This window comes from Callorhinus ursinus, unplaced genomic scaffold (assembly GCF_003265705.2).
Source record: "Callorhinus ursinus isolate GAN/ISIS: 27379988/994484 unplaced genomic scaffold, GSC_fseal_2.0 scaffold7, whole genome shotgun sequence".
Classification (NCBI taxonomy): Eukaryota; Metazoa; Chordata; class Mammalia; order Carnivora; family Otariidae; genus Callorhinus; species Callorhinus ursinus.
Genome location: NW_027397069.1, coordinates 6,872,810 through 6,896,311, shown reverse-complemented (window position 1 = coordinate 6,896,311; position 23,502 = coordinate 6,872,810). Strand labels below are relative to the sequence as shown.

The 23,502-nt window shown below is 42.2% G+C and overlaps 2 protein-coding genes across 11 annotated transcripts in view; one reads left to right on the top strand and one right to left on the bottom strand.

Annotated features, from left to right (window-relative positions):
* The first annotated feature begins 1,075 nt into the window (after window positions 1–1,075).
* The window catches only part of CLYBL (citramalyl-CoA lyase), a 252,294-nt gene continuing 229,867 nt past the window's right edge, over window positions 1,076–23,502 (top strand). For 9 of the 10 annotated variants that reach the window (XM_073894348.1, XM_025874641.2, XM_073894349.1 and 6 more), the window contains exon 1: window positions 1,076–1,186. In XM_073894348.1, the coding sequence (XP_073750449.1) occupies window positions 1,125–1,186 (62 nt within the window). In that variant the 5' untranslated portion in view covers window positions 1,076–1,124. The remainder of the gene's footprint in view (window positions 1,187–23,502) is intronic. The other variant, XM_073894352.1, reaches the window with a different exon arrangement.
* LOC112826501 (large ribosomal subunit protein eL31-like) lies at window positions 14,368–14,802 on the bottom strand. Its single transcript, XM_073894276.1, has one exon. It carries the CDS (start codon window positions 14,776–14,778, stop codon window positions 14,401–14,403), a length of 378 nt encoding a protein of 125 aa, XP_073750377.1. The 5' UTR covers window positions 14,779–14,802; the 3' UTR covers window positions 14,368–14,400.

Genomic DNA, 23,502 nt, shown 5'->3' with positions numbered 1-23,502 from the left:
CTCAGGTCGTGATCCCAGGGCCCTGGGATGGAGCCCCACGTTGGGCTCCTGACTCAGCGGGGAGCCTGCTTCTCCCTCTGCCACTCCCCCTGCTTGTGCTCTCTCTCTCTCTCTCTCTCTCTGTCTCAAATGAATAAATAAAATCTTTAAAAAAAAAAGTGGAAAGAAGAATGTGGGGCTGAAATAAGGTGGAGAGATAGGCAGGGACCAGATCCTCTAAAGCCTTCAGGTCTGTGGTGAAGAACTTGGGTTTTATTCTAAATGCTTCCCATTGGAAGCCACCAAAGGGTTTCAAGAAGGGAATTGACATGATGATGATAATAATGAGAATTAACGCTACAGGGCACTTGCTCTGGGCCAGCAAGGTTTTAAGCTCTTTATATAAATTAACTCAAGATATCCTTATAACAGACCTATGAGGTGAGTACTATTAATATTCCCATCTTATAGAGGAGGAAACTGAGGTACAGAGAGCTTAAGTAACTTAACCAAAGTCACACAGCTAGTAAAGTCTGTTTTAATACCTTAGCAGTCCCCCGACTGTGAAGCGGCAGGAGTTGTATTTGCTGAAAAACTGACAGGAAGGAGTTAGAGTGACGTGTTTGCTGACTGAGTCTTCAGCAAGCATTTCTCTGGCCCAGAAAGTTGCCCACGGCTGTTCTGATTCTATTACAGGAATGTACGTCCCATAATGGATTCCCTGTCAAGGCGTGCACAAGGTGAGGCTCACGAATTTGTTAGGCAGTACTTTTAACAACACAAGCAACTAATCCCTAGAAAAATTGGCCTGTTCTGGTTGGGAAAATGCAAAGTCTCTCAACATCGCCTTAAAAAACCCAGAAGCACGGGGAAAACTGGATTCAGTCACCAGAAAAACCGCTCAAGAAGTGGCCAACCACTCGGAGCCCCTACTCTGCCTGCCATGACAGCGCAGAAGTTTCTGGCAGCAGGGACACCTCGGGCTCGGGTTGGGAACAGGTGCGTCGGGCAAGGGGCACGGCTTTCGGGGGACGAGGCGTGGCGCGGCTGGGATTGCGGGGGGCGGGCCCACCTGGGGGCGGGGCCATGGGGGCGTGGCGAAATGAGGAAGGACAGGCCTGAGGCGGGGCGCGCGCGTCAGGAAGATGGCGTTGCGTCTGCTGTGGAGAGCTCTCCATGGAACGGCGGCGGCGGCGCTGCCGAGGCTGTGAGTTCAGGTCCCTAAGTCCCCCGCCACCCGGCCCGGCCTCCCCAGTCCCTGCCGGGAACCATCCCCACGCCGGCCGGGAGCACCGCGCGCCTCCCGTGCGCCGGCTCGACCTCTGCCAAGGTCGCCGACGCCCCGCGACGGTCGCCTCTCCTGCGCGTGCCTCCCTGTGGGAGGGTCCTTGCTTGGGCCCGGGAAATGGGTACAAACATTCGGATTAGCAGCCCCAGAGCACACAACGAGTCTCTCCCACAAGTGGAAGCCGCGAACTTACGGCTGTTTTATAAAAGGGTCCTGGAGTCCGCCTGTGAGCGACGGCTCGCCTGCTGAGTGAGAACACCCTCCACCCGTTGGTTCTGCACAGCGGCTCCCAGACTGGCCTCAGGACCCCTTTACCTGCCGAAAAATTATTGAGGACCCCTTAGAGTTTTCTTGTATCTTTTAATCTTTACGGTGTGAGGAATTAAAACAGAATTTTTTTTTTTAAGATTTTTTATTTGAGAGAGAATGAGAAACAGCAGGAAAGGGGAGAGGGTCAGGGGGAGAAGCCGAGCAGGGAGCCCCACGCCGGGACTCGATCCCAGGACCCCGGGATCATGACCTGAGCCGAAGGCAGTCGCCGAACCGACTGAGCCACCCAGGCGCCCTTAAAACGGAATTTTTAAAAATACTCATTTACAAATGACAAACCCGTAACATCTTAACACATGTAGTGAAAGAGGGGCGTGGTATATATTTTTGAAAATTTCTTTGGTTTAATAAAGGACAGTTGGAGTCTCATCAGCTGTTTTGGAGGAAGTTTACAGAGCGATTCTGGGCTCCGGCAGACGCTAGTTGGAAAAGGGAAGACCTCTCAGACCATCTCGAAAGGTCTCAGGAACTCGCAGATGCCCTCGGACCACACTTTGAGAACCGCTGGGCTAGCAGTTACCTGTTGGCCAACTACATGCACACGTTCCGTTATCTCCTTTGATCCCCTGACCACCGTGTGAAGAAGCCGGAAGACTTCTTTATAAAGATGAGGAAACAGGCTTAGGGAGGCTAAGTGACGCAAAGCAGAGAACGGCAGAGTTTGGTTCCGAAACCAAGTCTATGGCTCCTGGTCCAGAACTTCTTCTGTTTGCTTGCTCCGTGCTTCCTGACTCACCAGTGTGTCCTGCACTGGGCCTACCCGGTCTTGTACATCATACCTTCCCCTTTTCTAGACCTGAGCTTGGTACGTGGCCCTGGGCTCAGGGGATCACCCCCGGAACCAGAGATGCTGCTGAGGCAGTATACGCAGACCCTTCCAGAAGGTCCCTTTTCTTGCAGGCCAGCGTCTGCGGCCTGTTTAATAATGGGTCCAGGGACCACATACAGTCACCTACTTCTAAAGCGCTTGGGACTCGTCTCACAGTGCTCTTTGCCATCCTTATTAGCGCACTGGTTATTTCTCCACACGCTTAACAGGTCCTACTAAGGCCGTGACAGCGGGCCTTCATGCTGGGTGCTTCGGGGAGCCTAGACCCTGGGTTAAATCCTCTGGGTTTCTGCCCCTTCAGAACACACGGAGATGGGAGCAGTAAAGGTGCCAAATTATCACCTTGCCAAAAATGGCAACTGCTTACAGATGGCTTAATTTCTACCCGAGTTGGGTTGCGCTTAAGCTTCAGGCCGGTGGGCCTGCTTCTGGTGGCTTTATCCTTCTGTTTTTTAGAGTATTAGCACCATTGCTGGTAGGCAGGGACCATTCCTGACTTGTCTACCGAGTCTCCAATATTTTCCCCTGTTGTAGTGCTCTTCCTGATGCTTCCCCTTCCATCCTGTTTCTGGCCCTTCCGCTTTCTGTAGCCACTGCTCAATTTATGTAAATAGCTGGCTCTCAAGTTGGGGGAGCATAACTCCCCACTCCTAGGAGTGCTACTGGTAGGAGTGTCTTTTAAGCCCTCTCCACTGACAGAGCAAAGAAAAATATGTGTGAATAGTGACCCATGCATATATTATAAATACATATATTATTTAGGTAAGCTCTGGGCCCAAGGTGGGGCTTGAACTCATGGCCCTAAGATCAAGAGTCACATGCTCTGTAGACTGAGCTAGCCAGGTGCCTCTAAATATTTCTGTATATAACCACTGTGTCTATATTAGGCTAAACATGAGTTCATATTACCTCCAATTCTAATCCATTACCACATGGATCATTCTAGCCTCCTCCCCTTTGCTTACTAATAAATCTTTACTACTACAGTTAGAAACTTGGCCTTTCCCCGCACCAGCACCAAAAAAAGAAAAGCCTGACTCCCACCGTCCACCATCCAATTTCAGCACACACATATAGCAGTATTTGAATTGTTAGACCATACTCCATGGGAAAAAACTATCGAAGTACAGTACTCATGTGCAGTTCCTTTTCCTTTAATAGGCTCTAGTCATTTCCTTAGTTACTTAGGTCGGTGCTTTTTCCTCCCATCCACTTCAGTGAGGTTGTTTCATACATCGTGATACAAGTAGATTCCCTTGTCACAGTCTGCATTCTTTCCTGGGATTCCCCTACCTCCCAGGTGAATTTTTTAAATTGCATATATTAAGGTTCACTCTTTTTGCTATAAAATTCTATGGATTTTGATAAATGCATAATATCATGTGTCTACCATAACAATATTATACAGAATTATTTTATTTCCCTAAAAATTCCCTGTGCTTCACCTATTCATCCATCCTGCTTCCTCCCAAACTCCTGGCAAGCACTGATCATGTTCCTGTCTCTAAAGTTTTGCCTTTAGAATGCCATATAATTGGAGTCATATATAGTCATATAATCCTTCAGACAGTGTTCCTTCACTTAGCAATGTGCATTAAGGTTCCTCCGTGTCTTTTTCATGGCTTTTTAACTCATTTTCTTTTGTTGCTGAATATTACATTTTAGAGATGTTTCCTGGTTAATCTGTTTGTCTGTTCACCTACTGAAGGACATTTTAGTTGCTTCTATTAAGGTTTAATAAAGCTGCTCTAAACATCTTGTGCAGGTTTTCTATGTGCATAAGTTTTCAGATTAATTGAGTAGATACCTAGGAGTATGATTGTGTGGTAAAATATAAATTGGGTTTTGTAAAAAAAACTACCAAACTACGTTCCAAAGTGCTATGCCATTTTGCATTCCCATCATCAATGAAAGTTCCTGTTGCTGTTGCATCCTTGCCAGCATTTAGTATTATCAGTTAAAAAAAAATTTGTTTAGTCATTCTAATAGGTGTGTAGTGGGATCTGTTGTTGTTTTAAAGTTAATTTGTTTTAACTTGAAATTCCCTGGTGTCAGCTGATGTTGAGCATTTTGTCATAAGTTTATTTGCCATTTGTGTATCTTTGGTGAGCTATTTAGATCTTCTGCCTATTTCTTGGATTGTTTTCTTTTTTTTAAAGATTTTATTTATTTATTTGACAGAGACAGACACAGCGAGAGAGGGAACACAAGCAAAGTGGGTGGGAGAGGGAGAAGCAGGCTTTCCGCCGAACAGGGAGCCCGATGTGGGGCTCGCTCGATCCCAGGACCCTGGGATCATAACATGAGCTGAAGGCAGACGCTTAACAACTGAGCCACTCAGGCACCCCTTGGATTGTTTTCTTATTGTTGAGTTTTAAGTATTTTTTGCATATTTTAGATACAAGTCTTTTATAAGATACATGTTTCGCAAATATTTTCTCCCAGTCTGTGACTAGTCTTTTCATTCTCTTAACAGTATCTTTTACAGAGCAGCAGTTTTTTATGTTAATGAAGTCACGCTTATTGATTTTTTTCTTTCATGGACCATGCTTTTACCATTTTTTGTTTGTTTTTTAAGATTTTACTTTGAGAGAGGGTAGGGGGAGAGGGAGAGAATCCTCAAGCAGGCTCCCCGCTGAGCACAGAGCCTGAAGCCAGGCTAGATCCCAGGACCCTGAGATCAATACCTGAGCTGAAACCAAGAGTTGGACACTTAACCGGCTGAGCCACCCAGGTGTCCCTGCTTTTGCTGATATATTTAAGAACTCATTGACAAATCCAAAGTCACGTAGATTTTCTCCTGTATTTCCTTCTAAAAGTTCTGCAGTGTTATGTTTTCTTACTTAGGTCTGTGATCCATTGTAAGTTGTTTTTGTTTTTTGTCGTGAATGGATATTGGATTTTGTCAAGTTCTTTTTCTGCATCAATTGATATGATCATATGATTTTCCTTGTTTAGCCTGTTGATGTGACAGATTACATTCATTGATTTTTGAATGTCAAACCAGCCTCGTATACCTGGAATAAATCCTACTTGGTCGTGGTATTTAATTCTTTTTATACATTGTTGGATTTGATTTGCTCCTATTTTCTTGAGGGTTTTCCATCTATGTTCATGAGAGATATTGGTCTGTAGTTTTCCTTTTACATGGTGTGTTTACTGAGTATTGGTTTCTGTATGTCTCATGTCTTTTTTGTTCCTCTCTTCCTTCCTTACTGCTTTCTTATGCATTAAGTGAATAAATTTCTTTAATGATTTCTAACTATTTTTTTTACCTTTTTATTGTATTTTTAAAGGGTTTTTTTTAGTGGTTACTCTAGGGCTTATCATATACATTTTTTTAAAAGAATTGTGGTAAAATAAAATATATGTAACATAAACTTTGTTATTTTAACCATTCTAAGTGTACAATTTAGTGGCATTATCACATTCCCACTGTCGTGCAACCATTACCACTATCTGTTTCCAAATTTTGTTCATCGCTCCAAACAGAAACTCCGTACCCATTGAGCAAGAACTCCTCCCCAGCACCTGGTAATCTCTAATCTACTTTTCTGTCTCTCTGAATTTGCTTATTCTAGATATTTCATGTAAGTGGAATCATATAATTCTTGTTCTTTTGTTTCTGGCTTATTTCACTTTGCATAATGTTTTCAAGAATCATTCATAATGTAGCATGTATCAGAATTTCATTCCTTTTTATGGTTTGATAACATTCCATTGTATTATTACCATATACATCTTATCAGAATCTACTTTTGATTTATACTAACTTATTCCAGAAGATTGAGAAATGTTCCTTTTATATAGTTCTATTTCCTTACCTTTTCTTCTTCTTTTTTAAGATTTATTTATTTATTTGAGAGCGAGCGAGCAAGCGCATGCAGAGAGGGAGAGAATCTCAAGCTGACTCCTGGCTGAATGGTATTATAGTTAAACATATTATATTTATATGTTACAAACCCAGTATATACGTTGTTGTAGTTTTACTTATATAATTTTGTCTTTTATTTTTATTTATTTATTTATTTTTGAAGTAGGCCCCACACCTAGTGTGGGGCTTGAACTCACGACCCTGAGACTGAGTGGTATGTTCTACCGACTGAACCAGCCAGGTGCCCCAATTTTATGTCTTTTAAAGAAACTTAGAGAAGGAAATGCAAGTACATACACACTTTATAGTATTTGATATAGTTATCTTTTTATTTACTATTTCTGGTTCTCTTCATTTGTTCTTGTTGAGTTGAGTCACCATGTGGTACCCTTTTTTAGCTTAGTACATCTTTGTTCTCACTCATCTGCTTTGTGTTGTTATTGGTAAATATATTACATTTCTATGTTATAGACCTAACACAATCATATAATGTTCTTTTATATAGTTTCTTTTTAAATTAGATAAGAGAAGAAAGGAGCAAGAATATGCATTTATACTTACTTACTTAACTGTGTGTGTGTGTTTGTATGTGTGTGAATTTGAATTACTGTCTGGGATCACTTACTTTCAGCCTGAAGAACTTCCTTTAGGATTTCTTGAAAGGTGGGTCTGCTAGCAGTAGCACTACACATGTATGTGGCCTTTTAGAATCCCAGGAATATGTCAGAGTCTTTCAAAACTGCCTTTGGACATTTCATTTTCCATCTTTTCCTTTTTAAAAAAAAATTGTGTAAGTTTCAGGTGTATAGCTTTATAACTCGACATCTGCATACACTACAAAGCGATCACCACCACAAGTCTAGTGACCATCCATCACCATACAGTTGCCCTCTTCACCCATTTTGCCAATCCCCCCACCCCCTTAACCACTAGTCTGTTCTCTGTATGAGATTATTTTTGTTTTGTTTGTTCATTTCTTTTGCTTTTTAGGTTCCACATATGAGTAAGATCTTATGGTATTTGTCTTTATCCATCTGACTTATTTTGCTTGACATAATACCCTTAAGATCCATCCATGTTGTTGTAGATGGCAAGATTTCATTCTCTTTTATGGCTGAGTATGGCCTCATTGTATAAATATAACACATCTTTTATCCATCTATTGATGGACATTTTATTTCTGTATCTTGGCTATTGTAAACTATGCTGCAGTGAACATAACAATAAACAGGGGCGTATATATCTTTTTAACTAAAGTTTTCCTATTTGGATAAATACCCAGAAGTAGAATAGCTGGGTCATATGGTAGTTCTGTTCTTGGTTTTTTGAGGAACCTCCATACTGTTTTCCAGTGGCTGTACCTGTTTACAATCCCACTAGCAGTGTGTGAGGTTCCCTTTTCTCTACATCCTCTCCAGCACTTGTTATTTTTTGTCTTTTTGATAATAGCCATTTTTACAGGTATTAGGTGAGATCTCATTTTGGTTTCGAGTTGCACTTCCCAAGTAATTAGTGATGTTGAGCATCTTTTCATGTGTCTATTGACCATCTGGATATATTCTTTGGAAAATGGCTATTCAGATTCTCTCCTCATTTCCTTTTTTTTAAGATTTTATTTATTTATTTGAGAGAGAGAGAGAGAGCATGAGAGGGGAGAGGGTCAGAGGGAGAAGCAGGCTTCCCGCTGAGCCGAGAGCCTAATGTGGGACTCGATCCCAGGACTCCAGGATCATGACCTGAGCCGAAGGCAGTCGCTTAACCAACTGAGCCACCCAGGCGCCCTCTCCCCATTTCTTAATCAGGTTGTGTTTTGTTGTTGTTGAGTTGAATTAATTCCTTTTGTATATTTTATATTAACCCCTTATTGGATATGGTTTGCAGAGATTTTTTCCCCATTCAGTAGGTTGCCTTTTCATTTTCCTGATGGTTTCTTTTGCTGTCCTGAAGCTTTTTACTTTGATGTAAGTCCCATTTATTTATTTTTGCTTTTGTTTTTCTTGCCTTTGAAGTCCGATCCACAAAGACGTTGCTAAGACTGATGTCAAGGACTTTACCACCTATGTTTTCTCCTAAGAATTTTATGGTTTCAGGTCTTATATTCAAATTTTTAATCCATTTGAGTTAATTTTTGTGTATGGAGTAATATAGCGGTCTAGTTTTATTCTTCTGCATGTGGCTATACAGTTTCTCCAACACTGTTTGTTGAAGAGACTATTCCTTCTCCATTGTATATTCTTGGCTCCACCTTTTCCTTTTAAGCTTTTGGTTAGCCTGTTGTTTGCCCTGTTAACTGCCATTTTAGGTAGCAGTGATATTAAATAATTGCTTCTGATTTGACAAACACCCTCAGGGAAAATGCTATGCCCACTGTTCAGGCTCTGAGCTGGATGAGCCTTGCATGTGGGGTTTTCCAGGGAACTACCAGATAGGTCAAATAGTATCAGTTCTCTGTAAATGGTGCTTTGAAAGAGCTCCAACCCTGCCTTGCCTCCTCCAGTGGCTGCCAGGCAGCTGGTTTTAGACCATGATAGTGGCTATTGGTTTTCAAGGCTACCTCGGAACTGGGAAGAGGGAGCGGGTAAGTTAAAAAAAACCCACATAGTTTATGTTCTTACTGAGATTCGTCCATGTTTTTTGAAGTAATGCTCCCAGATTGCTGCAAGCCTTTGGTTAATTTCTAGGTTCTAAAAAAGTTGATTTTGACAATTTTTGCTAGTATTCTCATTGCTTTTATGGAGGATTGGGTTTTTGAAGGTCCTTTCTCTGCAATTTTGCTGAAGTCACTCCAGCTTAGAATTTTGACCAAGAATGGATTTGAGGGGCGCCTGGGTGGCTCAGTCAGTTAAGCATCTGCCTTCTGCTCAGGTCATGATCCTGGAATCCTGGGATTGAGCCCCACATTGGGCTCTCTGCTCAGCGGAGAGCCTGCTTCTCCCTCTCCCTCTGCCTGCCACTCCACCTGCTTGTGTCCTCTCTCTCTTTGTCAAATAAATAAATAAAATATGGGGCACGTGAATGGTTCAGTCATTAGGCGTCTGCCTTGGGCTTGGGTCATGATCCCAGAGTCCTGGGATTGAGCCCCGCATCGGGCTCCCTGCTCCCACGGGGAGTCTGCTTCTCCCTCCCCCACTCCCCCTGCTTGTGTTCCCTCTCTTGCTGTCTTTCTCAGTGTCAAATAAATAAATAAAATCTTTAAAAAAATAAAAAAATAAAATCTTAAAAAAAAAGAATGGGTTTGAGTGTATAAAATATTTTTTCGGTATCCATTGAGGTGATCATGTGGCTTTTCTTCTTTAATGTGTTAATATGATGAATTGGATTGATTTTTTTTAATATTTTACTTATTTATGAGAGAGAGAGCAAGAGCGAGAGCAGAAGCAGGAAGAGCAGCAGAGGGAGAGGGAGAAGCAGGCTCCCCGCTGAGCAGGGAGCCTGGCGTGGGGCTCCATTCCAGGACCCTGAGACCATGAGCCAAGCCAAAGGCAGGCGCTCAACCGAATGAGCCACCCAGGTGCCCCTAGATTGATTTTTAAAGTTAAGCTAACCTTGTGTTCCTGGAATAAACTCTACTTGATCATGATGTATGACTTTTTTTTTAAAGATTTTATTTATTTGAGAGAGCGTGGGAACAATGGCAGGGGCAGAGGGGGAGGGAGAAACAGATTTCCTGCTGAGTGAGGATCCTGAAGCTGAGCTCCATCCCAGGACACTGAGATCATGACACCAGCCAAAGTCAAAGCTTAACTGACTGAGCCGCCCAAGTGCCTCATGATGTATTTTTATATATTGTTGAATTGAATCTGCTAACATTTTATTAAAGTTATTTGCATCTGTGCTCATAAAGAACATTAGCCTATAGTTTTTTTTGTACTGTCTTGTTCTGGGTTTGGTATGGGGATAATAATGGCCACATAGAATTCATTGGAGAGTGTTCTCTTCTATTTTCTTGAATGGTTAGTGTGAATTGGCCATATTTTTACTTAAATGTTTGTGCCTGGAGTCTTTGTAGAAAAATTTTAACTACAAATTCAGTTTCTTTAATAGATAGAAGGCTACTCAGGTATCCAGTTCTTTTTGAGTGAGCCTTGGTCCTTTGTGTCTTTCAAGGAAGTTGTCCATTTCATCTTAAGTTGTCAGATTCATGGGCGTAGAGTTGTTCATGATAATCCCTTATCCTTTTTCTTACAGCTTTATGAGGTATAATTTGTATATCATAAAATTCATCTTTTGTAAGTGTGAAATAATCTTTAGTAAATTCATAGACGTGCATCCATCACTCCAGTCCAGTGTTAGATCACGCCCCAAATCTCCATCATCCCCAAAATTCCCTCAAGCCCATTTGCAGTTAGCCCTTAACTCCCACCGCTGGCCCTAGCATCCTTCTAAAGGTCATACTGTCAGTAGTCATGTGCCCTCTCTCCCTGATATTTGTAATTTTTTTTCTCTCATTTTCATTTGACTGGTCTGGCTAGAGGTTTGTCAGTTTTACTGCTCTTAAAGAACCATCTTTTAGTTTTATTGATTTTTTCCTTTTTTTCTGTTTTCTGTTTCATTGATTTATATTCCTATCTTTATTATTTCCTATCTTAAGCTTACTTTGGGTTTAATTTGCCCTTTTCTTCTTGTTTCTTAAGATGGGAATTTAGACCTTTCTGCTTTTTTAATATAAGCGTTTAATAATAAATTGCCCTCTAAGGCTTGTTTTAACTACCTCTAGCAAACTCTGAGTTTTCTGATCCCTATAATCTCTTTTTACTTCTTATCTTGATGCTCTCTTTTCTGAAGCAGTTAGTAATAAAACTCTTATAGGAACTACCTCTTGCTTTGCGGTATCAGGTTAGAGAGGAACCTGGTATGGAAAATAGGTGAAGACAGTTTAGAGAGGGCCAGATACAAAATAAGCATCTGTGACTGGGTCAGCAAGAACAGACAGTATGTGAGGAGGCAGCAGGGTTGTGTAAGATGGGGTTACCTGTCAAAGGTCCCAGTAGTCCCTTTTGCAGAGTTGGCTTCAGTTTTGAAGATTTTTCTTTTTTAAAGATTTTATTTATTTGACAGAGACACAGTGAGAGAGGGAACACAAACAGAAGGTGTAGGAGAGGGAGAAGCAGGCTGCACAAGCAGGGGGAGTGGGAGAGGGAGAAGCAGGCTTCCCGCTGAGCAGAGAGACCGATGCGGGGCTCCATCCCAGAACCCTAGGATCATGACCCGAGCCGAAGGCAGATGCTTAATGACTGAGCCACCCAGGCGCCCCTAGTTTTGAAGATTTTTAAGATTGTGATAACAACCACTGTTGTCCCTCTATACTACTGTGAGGCCATTAAAGGAAGAAGGGAGGGAAGGAATTAAAAGGGAGTATGGAAAGGGGAGAAAAGATGTATGGGGGGGAGAGACGATAGGGCAAAGAAGAACAGAAGCATGAGAGAGAAAGGGGAGAAACCTTTATAGAAAGAATGCTAAAAAGCAGGCAGGGATTAAAAAGAACTGAGAAATTTTAAAGTGATAATTTTTTTAAAGATTTTTTATTTATTTGACAGAGACAGACACAGCGAGAGAGGGAACACAAGCAGGGGGAGTGGGAGAGGGAGAAGCAGGCTTCCCGCAGAGCAGGAGCCCGATGTGCGGCTCCATCCCAGGACCCCGGAATCATGACCTGAGCTGAAGGCAGACGCTTAACGACTGAGCCACCCAGGCGCCCCTAAAGTGATCATTTTGATAAGAACTCAGAATAAGAATATGTGTACTTTGCCACCTGAACTGTTATTAATAGGTCAATGTGGAATGTTAGTTAAAGTATTTATTGGCATCATTAGAAAGTCACTTGCCCAAGTGCATGGTGAGAAGCTGAAAGAGGATGCTGTAAACAAAAATTATGTTTTGGGTTGTAACACAGAAAGTAACTTTAAGTGATCGAGGGAGGCAAGGGACCAACCATTTCGTCTTGCCCAGGACTGTCCTGGTTTTAGCAGTAAAAGTCCCACATTCCAGGAGGCCTCTCTGTTTCAGGCAAAGCGGGATGGTTATTCACTCTAGAGGTAGAGAAGTGAAGTACTGAAGGATGAAGTGAAGATGATCAAAGATGGTAGACCAGAAGTTCAAGATTTGGAGCTAAAGACTTCCAGAATGGCCGCCTAAAAAAAAAAAAAATGGAATGGGACAGAGTATTCAGAATGCTTTAATGGATAAAGAAGGGCCTCTGTTGGAGGCTGAGAGGAGAGAAAGAGGGAGGAGAATTCTGGGGATACAGGAAATACCATGAGGGGGTACACAGATGAGGAGTAGCATGGGAGCAGGGGACATGTCCTCAGGCTGGAGAGAGGAGTTGGTGGGAAATGAAGTATCCCAGAGCAAAAACTAGTGGGCAACAGCCAAGCTGCTGAGCAAGAACTACAAGTGGGAGCTGGGCCTGAATTGGAAGATGCACATGAGCATGGGTGGTACCTCCTGGAGAAGCTGTCCCTGCAAGGGGTGATTCCCAGCAAGGTGCTGTTTGTTAAAGAAGACTGTGCCAAGTCTACTCAATAGCATAGCCTTTACTTGTGGATCTATCCCAGCTGCATAGGGCTTCTGCTCCCATTGTACTCTTTCTCTGTCATAGAGTTTTGCTGTGAACCGGAACCATCTGTGTGGGTGCAGGCCAGGAGAAAGGACATTGGGTAACCTGTATGGTTGGGAGAGGCCAATGAATAGAGGGAAAGCTGGGACCTGAAGATGAATTCTTGACTGAAAAACCATTACTCTCTATGCTCTTCGCCCCGTGGATCCATAGGGGAGTTGAGGACAGTTTCACCACACATGCTTTTCTTTACTCCCCTCTGAATAACCGTGGCGACCAAAGTCTCTGCGTCTCAAGGAACTCTCCTGAGTGCCCCAGTTTTGCAGAATGTTTGAGTGGCATATGCACTTTATGATTCTAGAAATACTCCATGGTGGTGTGTTGAAGATGGAATATTCTCTGAAGTTACATTTGAGACTTAGAAAGTGAACATATGTGTTTGGTTGTGGATGAGCCTGGTGGAGGATATCATATATGGTCAGTGAGATTGCATCCACATGGTGGCTGGCACCGCTCAGCATCTGCACTTCGCTGAAGTTCTTACTTTCTGCAGTTATGGCTTTACAACAGCCGGGGTCTGATTGATGTAATTTCTAAGAACAGTCTTTGGTCACAGTTTCCCTTAACTGAATGTTGTGGTGGCTGCTCCCTAGGAGCTGCTATTTTATGTGTGACTCCCTGTGAGGAAGTCCGCAGATGCGTGTGGCTAAAATTTTAGGAAGTCAGGGAGAAGAAAGCTGGGCTCCTTGGGGAGTGGTTATTGGTAGGTTTGATAAATATTCTTAAATTGGAAGAGTTGTTAATTGTAAAAACAATATGCTTTCTTGCCCCTGAGTGCAACTGGAGTTGTGTTCTATTGTTATATTTTGCTTCATTATTCCTCTACACATTGCTCAGCCCAGTTAAGTTTAGAATTTTATTAGTTAATAAAAAAAAAATCAAGGAAATAATGTTTATGTTTTCATATAGGCCACTTGGGGATGAATTTAAAGCCATTGTAATTAAAACAGGTTTAATTTATTTCATGTTACTTGAGTGTTTTATGGCTTATCAATTAAATAATACACTTGAATGCTGTAGATAATAAATGGGCTCCAGAATTGAGACTCATTCCTTCCTTATCTCCTTCTCTCCCTCCTTCTTTCCTTTCTCTCCTTTCTTTTTCCCCACCTTCCCTCCCCCCTTTCTTCCCTTCTTTCCTTTTCCCACTATAAGCCAGTTTTAAGGTGGCTTTTTATTTAGTTGCTTTGATTTTATATTTTGGTTAAATTTTAGGATGTTAACCTAATCTTGGAGCATTGATTTTCACTATTGTTCTATGACTCTATCGTATATATATTTGTGTGTATGTAATTCCAGTTATCCATTTAAACTATTTCCAAATTTTCTCTCTTGGGAAATGCAGAGATAAATGTCTCTACACCCAAATCTCTGTGGTTACTCTTACTCATGTACTTGGAGGTAAATTTTTGTATGTGAACTTGCTGGGTCAGAGGATGGACAATTTTTTTTTCAGTTTTATACCTTTATTTGACAATCAGCGATTAGTTCTCATCCACATTAACTGTCTGTAGATTTTTGAAAGTGGTGACAGGTACATAGGTAACCAGTGTGTAGAGCTTGTTTGGTGAATCTTCATCCTCGTTATGTTTTCTGGACAACCGCACGCGGATACGGTATGGAACATTCCTTATTCCTTTGGCCCAGACAGCTTTGTTGAGCCTGGTGTCAATGCGCACATCTGGAGTTCCCATCTCCTTCATGGCAAATTTCCGGATCTTTTTGAGTGCCCGAGGGGCACGCTTCTTAAAACCCACTCCATGGATGCGCTTGTGAATGTTGATGGTGTATTCTCTGGTCACTACTTCGTTGATGGCAGAACGGCCCTTCTTCTTCTCGCCACCCTTCTTCGCGGGAGCCATTCTGCCGGGCCCTGGTTGGAAAGGAAGCGAGTATGGACATTTTAAGTCCTTTGATGCTTGTTTTCAAATCACCCTCCAGAAAGACGAAAGATACCTGGATTGCAATATGCCCTTTGGAGGCTCATCTGCCCATTTTCCTTGGCATCAGCAGGCCCAGTAAAGTAAAGCACAGTAAAGTAAGCACAGACTGTCTTGCAGGCCAGGCCTAGAAAACCCCATCCCCTGGCTCTCAGTCAGGGCGGCTTTTCTCTCTGTGGTGGCGGCTGTCACGCTGACCTCACTTGTAGGTGTTTCTGTAAACAGCTATGAAATTTTACCTCTCCTGCAAGTTCTCTTTTGAATTACACCATATGTAATGTCTTCCTCTTAGGCTTTTGAGATTGACAGAGGTGCTGATTTCATAATAAAGGATTCAGAGTCAGTCTCTGTGAGAAAGTAAAAATTCTGTTTTAATAGGATGCTAGTGTGGGCAAGTCTTACTTATCTGTTTCCCTTTACTGTGTTCTGGCTGAGAAGGTTGAGTGACTATAGTATTCTGTAAGTATTTGCTGGACACTTTTCAAATATGAATATTCAGAACATGCAAATATTGGAAATTTTATTTTAAAAAATTTTGTTTTAAAGATTTTATTTATTTATTTGAGAAAGAGAGTGAGAGAGAAAACATGAGCAGAGAGGAGGGGTACAGGAAGAGGGAGAAGGCGGCTTCCCGCTGAGCAGGGAGCCCGATGCAGGGCTGGATCCCAGGACCCCAGGATCATGACCTGAGCTGAAGGCAGATGCTTAACTGACTGAGCCACCCAGGCGCCCCCAAATATTGGAAATTTTAGAAGACACTTTTTACTTTATTGCCCTACTTGCCCCTTCAATAAAATTAGGGTCACAGTTTAGTGGTAGATTGTGTTCACTGTTTGACTGAAAGTTCTTCTATATTGCTAAAAAATTGAATTAAAAAAAATAAGAGACTCTATGAACCTTTTAAAAGTTTTTTTATAGTTTTTTTTTTAATTTAAATTCAATTAATTAGGGCCACCTGGGTGGCTCAGTCATTAAGCGTCTGCCTTCAGCTCAGGTCATGATCCCAGGGTCCTGGGATCGAGCCCCGCATGGGGCTCCCTGCTCTGCGGGAAGCCGGCTTCTCCCTCTCCCACTCCCCCTGCTTGTGTTCCCTCTCTTGCTGTGTCTGTCTCTGTCAAATAAATAAATAAAATCTTTAAAAAAAATAAAATAAATTCAGTTAATTAACACATAATGTATTATTTGTTTTAGGAGTACAGGTCTGTGATTGAACCTTTTAAAAGTTTATATGGTCATTTAAAAATATCATTGCACATGTATACGTTGCACTGCTTTACAAGTAGTGCACGCATATTTTAAAGCACACTTGCCTTGTTTTCTTATTTAATCTCACAGTATCATTTGCGAGAAAGATGATGTGTCCTTCTTGCTATACGTATCAAGGATGGTATTTACTTTTGGCCAAATACAGAAGTTTAAGAAATTAGAAAGAACAATCTGTGCCAAATGCTATTTTCACACAGAGGCACTGGAGGGCGCTCTAGCAATGGGAGATGTAAATTGTCTCCTTACAAACCTGCCTCTTGCAGGAAAAATAGCGGAGTTGGTTTTTCAGTCACTTTAAAAAAATGTTTTTTAGTTCAGTAATCTCTATACCTAACATGGGGCTCGAACTCACAGCTCCAAGATCAAGAGTCACATGCTCTATTGACTGAGCCAGCCAGGCCTTTTCTGTCCCTCTTTAAGAGAAATGAAAGACACATATATGGCAGAGGAAATATTTCTATACTGATCTTTTCCCTTGAAAAGTTTATAAGAAAAGTTTATAAGAAACTTAAGAAGTAGGTCTGTGCCCCAAGGCTCCTTATTACTCCTCCCTCTATTGGCTCCATCCAACCATACTGCCTCCTTGGCAGCACTGTCTCCATTCTGGGGCACTCTGTTCCTTCAAGTCTTTCCTCAGATGTCACCCATGGGAGAGGTCTTTCCCTATAGCCCTATACAACATAGCAACTGCCCCCCCACCAGCTAGACCCCACAGTCTCTTCCCTCTCACCCTACCTGATGTTTTTTCCATCGTGTTCATTTCCACCTGACATAGTGTGTGTTTATCTGTTTATTGTCTGTCTTCACCCCATCATCCCCCACCCCCCAGATGGTCATGAGAATAGGCACTTGTTCTGTTTATCCCATTGCTATATATCGCAGCCCTAAAACAGTGCCTGGCACATAGTAAATATATAAATTTGCCAAATAAGAGAAAAACAGATTTGGGGGTGACTGGGTGGCTCAGTCAGTTAGGTATCCAACTCTTGATCTCAGCTCAGATCTTGACCTCAGGGTCATGATTCAAGCCCCGCGTGGACCCTACTTAAAAAAAAAAAAAGTTTCAGAAATGAAGTATTTAAGATAGTGCTTCTGGAGATTAGTGCCTTTTTTATTGTAGTAAAATATACATAACAAATGTATCTTATTTTTTTATTTTTATTTTTTTAGGGATGGAGGGAGAGAGAGAGGGAGATGGGGAGGGGCAGAGGGAGGAGAGAGAATCTTAAGCAGGCTCCACACCCAGTGCGGAGCCCACCAGACTCGGGGCTTGATCTCACAACCCTGAGATCATGACCTGAGCTGAAATCAAGAGTTGGAGTCTTAACTGACTGAGCCACCCAGGTACCCCCATAAATTTGTCATTTTAACTATTTTTAAGTGTATGGTTTGGTGGCATTAAATACATTCACATTGTTGTACAACCAGCACTACCATCTATCTCTAGAACTTAGTCATAATCTCAAACTGAAACTCTGTACCCACTATGTGATAACTCTCCATTGTCTTCTGTCCTCAACCCCTATAACCAGTGTTCTCCTTTTTTTTAAAAATTTTTTCAAAAGATTTTATTTATTTATTTGAGAGAGAGAGAGAGAGAGAGAGAGAGAGAGAGAGCGCGTGCACAAGCCGGGGGAGGGGCAGAGGGAGAGGGAGAAGCAGGCTCCCTGCTCAGCAGGGCTTGAGCACCCAGGTGTCCCTTTTTTAAATTTTTAAAAAAGATTTTATTTATTTATTTGAGAGAGAGAGAGAGAATGGGGGGAGGGGAGAGGGAGAAGCAGACTCCCGTTGAGCAGGGAGCCTAATGCGGGGCTGGATCGCAGGACCCTGAGATCATGACCTGAACCGAAGGCAGATGCTTAACTGATTGAGCCACCCAGGCACTCCCAGTATTCTTTTCTGTCTCTATGAATTTGACTATTCTGTATTCTCATATAAGTGGAGTCATGCAATATTTGTCTTTTGTGTCTGGCTTATTTCACTTAGCATAATGTCCTCAAGGCTCATCCATATTGTAGCATATGTTAGAGATTCCTTTCTTTTTAAGGCTGAATAATATTTTATTTCATGTATATACCACATTTTTTTTAATCCACTCCTCCACGAATGGACATTTGGATTGTTTTCACCTTTTGGCATTTGGATTGTTTTCACCTTTTGGCTATTGCTAGTGCATGTTTTATGTAGAGCACAGATGTGTGATGTTTAGGTTTTGAGTCTAAAGTGGATTTCTTTGGAACAGTGATAGCATCTTTAAATTATACCAGTGAGTCACAGTTCAGCCAGGGGTGATTTCTGCCGTCAGTAAAATACTTTTAGTTCAGATTAAAGTAGAAACTTATTTAAGCTCCGAAAGATCAGAATTAGTTTAATATTCCTATTGGTGCTGTTCAAGTTTTTCTTACAAATGCCAAAAAAAAAAAATTCACAAAATCGAATTAAATTACTAACTCTGTGGTATAAGCAAGAAGATCCTGGATAGATACTCTGGGGTTCTAGTCCAGTGCTGACCCTGTAGTTAGTCCTTGACCTTGTTCAAGGACCTTGTCTAAATTGAACCTTATTTTTCTCACAGTTAAAACAAGGAGAGTGGACTAAGTGCCTCCTGCCAGTTGACATTTCATAATCTAGAAAGGAATTTTTGACCTAAAGTAAGAGAACTTTGGAGAACTCAGAAATATAATATATGGTTTTTTGAGCTTTTAGTTATTTTGGTCTATTTCAGCTCAATTTGAAAAGAGATTGAAGATAATAAAAGCTCTGCCTTCCCCAAATTTATGGGTTCAGTCTGCACTTAATTGATTTGAACTCTTCCTTCCGTGTTGGGAGGTTTTTTGTTCATGTGTTGTTCATCCGTACCCTTTAGATCTTCCAGACAGGAGGTGTCTTCGTTTTTCTCCCTCTCTGCAGCAGGAACTGCTGCCAATTGCTCTGTTCAAGCCCTTAGTTCATGTGGCTGCTGACTGCCACAGTACAGAGGGTTATGATTTTGAAATAATTTGGATATACTGGAAATACAGAACTTAGAATAAGCTCAGTGGCAGAGGTCGATATCCTAAATTTTAGTCTAATCTGCAAATTGACTCAGAAAAGTAGAGATGTGATTTTTGCCTGCATTCTATCCCCTTCCAGTTGTCTCCTGCCCTTCTAGTGCTTTCATGCTGACCCATAAACACCCCAGTGCATGGAACTCAGTGCTCTCAGGGCGGGCCTGTTCTAGCTCTCATATTCCACAGCTCACCTAGTGATGCCTAGTGAAGATGAGAAAACCAGCATGTGCTAATGTCATGTTTGTAACTCCTCCCAAATGCCTTATCTGCAAAGGAGGCAGGCCACTAAAGAGAATTTCTCTTCTACCAGGGAAGCAAAAGTGAACATAGGAGAGGCTTGTGGTGACTTTCCTGTCCTCCAGTCTCTGGACAAGGGTCCAGGCTGTGAATTTGGGTCATCAGTGTCTCCCTGTGCTGCAGAAAAGTCAGGGATTTACCAGGTGACCTGGTAACATGCCTGAGACTGGGGAGAGGACTTACTTAGAAAGCTCCCTGCCCTCCCCCCCGACCCTCCCCACTTAGACTCACTTCTTACTGACGTTAAGTTTCCTAAAGTGGGCTCTGATCACCCCCTTTCACAGCATAAATTCCCTGATACCCTCTAACTGCCGGCTGCATGAAGTCGGGACCCCCGAGTATGGTGTGCACATGCCTCCTCTTTTATCATCCACCTTTTTAACATCTCTTCCAGTACGGCTTACCTTGCATCATTCAACCAGAACTCTCACCATGCCTCACACCCACTGAACCCTCTCTCCTCTCCAGTTTGCTGACCTTCTTCCTCCCACTTCTCATCCTTAGGTTCTGTCCATCCTTCAGAACCTGTCCCAAATGCTGCTTCCTCCTAGAAGCCATCCTTCCCTGGCCCTCTCACACAGCAGCCATCTGTCCCTTCTCTCTGAAGCCCTCACCCCCTCTAATGGCTTTTCCCACCATTTCCTCTGTTAAGATCATCTGGGACCAAAACCCTGAGTCACGGTTGATGCCTTCATCTCCCTTTCCTGCCCACACCCCATCTGTTGCCAGGTCTGTTGAGTTTTCCCTCTTGTCAACTCTTCCCCACTGTATTAGTTTTCTACTGCTCCTGTAACAGATTGACACAAACTTAGAGGCTTAAAATAGGACAGATTTATTATCTGACACTTCTGGAGATCAGGAGTCTGAAATGAGTCTCAATGGGCTGAAACCAAGGTGTTGGCAAGGCTGCATTCTTTTCTGGAGGGACTAGGGGAGAATCCATTTCCTTGTCTTTTTTTTTAGCTTCTAGAGACTGCCCATATTCTTTGGCTCATGGCCCCTTCCTTTGTCTTGAAAGCCAGCAAAGTGGGTCAAAGTCTTCTCCCGCCACCATCTTTTTTTCTTATTCTTTTTCTTTTTCTTGCTTCATTCTTCCTCTTATAAGGTCACCTGTTGATTAAAATGGAGCCCACCTGGATAATCCACGCTATCCTTTGCATCTCAAGGGCAGTTGATTAGCAACCTTAATTTCATCTGCACCTTTAATTCCACTTTGTCATGTAACCTAATGACTTCACGGGTTCTGAGAGTTAGGACTTGGACGTCTTTAAGGAGCCATTATAAGGCTTACCCTACCCACTCTCCTAGATTCAGGTTTGAGCTTATGGCATCTGTCTAATTGGCTGCCTGGCTTACCTCCCTCATTGCCTTTGATGTTACACATGACCTGCATAGATATTACCATGTGTATTCTGTTATCAAGACCTATTGGACCACTCCAAAAATATCTTTTGGATCTGTCCCTTTTTCTTTGTCTTCACTGCCACCAGCCTGGTGGTGGTCATCTCTTATCAGGACCATTTTGAAAAAGGTCTTTTATATCCACTTGTACCCCTCCAAGCCATTTTTAAAAATTGAGGTAAAATTCATATTATAAAATTAACCATTTGAAAATGTACAATTTAGTACATTTACAATGTCGTGCAACTCTAAGTCTATCTAGTTCCAAAATATTTTCATCACACCAAAGGAAAACCTTTTACCTCTTAGCAGTCACTCCCTGTTCCCTCTTCCACCAGCCCCTGGCAGAACTATTAGTCTGCTTTCTGTCACTGTGTCTACCTGCTCTGGATGTTTCACATAAATGGAATCATATAATATATGGCTTTTTGTGACTGCTTCTTTCACCTAGCATGTTTTCAAGGCTCATCCATGTTGTAGCACGTATCAGTCAGTATTTCATTCTCTTTTGTGGCTGAATAGTATTCTGCTGTAGGTATATATTATATTGTTTGCCCGTTCATCAGTTGATGGACATTTGGGTTGTTCCACCTTTTGGTGCTTGTGAATGGTGCTGTTATGAATATTCATGCGTAAGTACCTGTTCATTTGAGTACCTGTTTTCAGTTCTTTTAGGTATATACCTAGCTATGGAGTTGTTGGGTCATATGGTAATTCTATGTTTAACTTTCTGAGCAACCATCAAACTTTTCCACAGTGGCTGCACCAGTTTACATTTCACTGGCAGTGCATAAGGGTTTCAGTTTCTCTGCATTCTTGCCAACATGTGTTACTTTCCATTGTTTTTATCGTAGCCATCCTAGTGGGTGTAAAGTGGTATTTCATTGTGGTTTCCTCCAAACCATTTTTAAGTACACAGATCAGTTCATTTCAGCCCTCTGCTTAGCATCCTTAGAGCTCCTTCCCTTAGCCCCCTAGGGCATGTCTGGTCTTGTTCCTTCTACCCCTTGTAGCTCATCTGCTTCCACCCTTCTCACATACTGTGCTCGTGCTGGCATCGTTGGCTTTCTCTTGCTTTTTCCAGCAAGGAAGGCAGACCATGGGGTTTGAGGGTCAGAGGGGTTCAGACACTTCCCCAAAGTCACACAAACCTGAGTGATAGCCCTAGCCCTGCCACTTACTAGCCAACTCCCTTTAGTTTTGTCATCTGTAAAGCAGATTTTTACTTACCACAGCGAGTGGTTAGAATTAAATGAGATGCACTGAATGCATGGTGCCTGGCTCATAAGAACATTGGTAAACAATGAATGTGAAAAGGAAGTAAGATAAATACATAAAAGCCACCTCCTTGGGGAGGGGGATGACTATCTAAAGCATGTCTTCCCTCACAACCCCATGTTCCTCCCTCAGAGCATCCTGTTTAATGTGATGTGAATGGGTGCATTTCCCTCTTACGTTTGGTCTCATCCACTAGACTGGAAACTCCATGTGTATTCTTTATGTCTGTGCCCAATGTAGTGCCTGACACATAGTAGGTACTTATGAAATATTCTTGAATGAAAAAATCACCATAGGGTCACAGTAAACAGAATTCATTACTCATTATTCACTTGACATGAGAGGGTGGAAAGGCAAACTTTTTATGTGTGAGTGTGGGTGTATGTATGTTTTCCTAGATTATAGATTTGTCTAAACATTCCTGCTAATTTAAGATGTCAAATCTGAAGGTTCTTTCTTGGCTTGAGTTTTTGAACACAGTCCAGGGCTGTTTTCAGATTCCTTATATTCTCCTTTTTTTTGAAAGAGTTTTTGAAAGCATAAAGGGGTGTCTGCACATGCTTGTCTACATTATTTGTTTACGAATATGAGTTGTGGGTGGAGGGGATATTTTAATGGCAAAACATGGCTTTACCTTGGCATTGAGGTATCACTGGAAGAACCCAGCCTGTCTGAGTCCATGTGGTATAAATCTCCCTCCAGCCAGTATTTCTGTCCCAAGTACATTCTGTTTATTGCAGAATTTCTCACCTGGGGAACACACTACTTTCTTTCAACTCAGGATCAACTCAGCAACTGGAAGGTGTGTTAAAAAGAAAAAAAGTCACTGTCTTTCAGTTCAGTGTAGGAATCTTAGCAGGATCCAAAACAATATTTGCTTTTATTCCGAAATTTTTTCTGTTTTTGTATTTTCCCTGCCCCACACCATTCCCCACCCCCACCCCAGATACCCTGGTTGATAACTAGGGTGAGGTGTCCTCAAAGGCTTGACCTTCTGGATTTGGCTAAAAACATGTATGGCCAACACTGGATTACTGACCACTGTTGGAGAAGAGCCTCCTACTCTCGGACTTCTTTTTTGGGAATTAAATGAACCCACAGGCTGATAGGGGCAGAGTTCTGTTGTTGTTCCGATGCCTGGTGGGCTGTACGCTCCTTGAGGACAAGGCTCCATGCTTCCTTATTTCTGTCTCCACGTAGTGCCTGGGTGGAACTGCTCATCAACAAGTTTCTGAAACCAGCTGGCTGGCTCCACACATTTTGTTGTATGTGGGAACCGCTAAGCGTTAGCAACTAGCCAGTGACCAGCAGCGATGAGCAGTTTTTAGGCTCCACACACATTTAATGTGCTAAA

Coding starts and splice junctions, on each gene's coding strand:
- LOC112826501 (XM_073894276.1), bottom strand. CDS start 14,778: ATGGCTCCCGCGAAGAAGGGTGGCGAGAAGAAGAAGGGCCGTTCTGCC.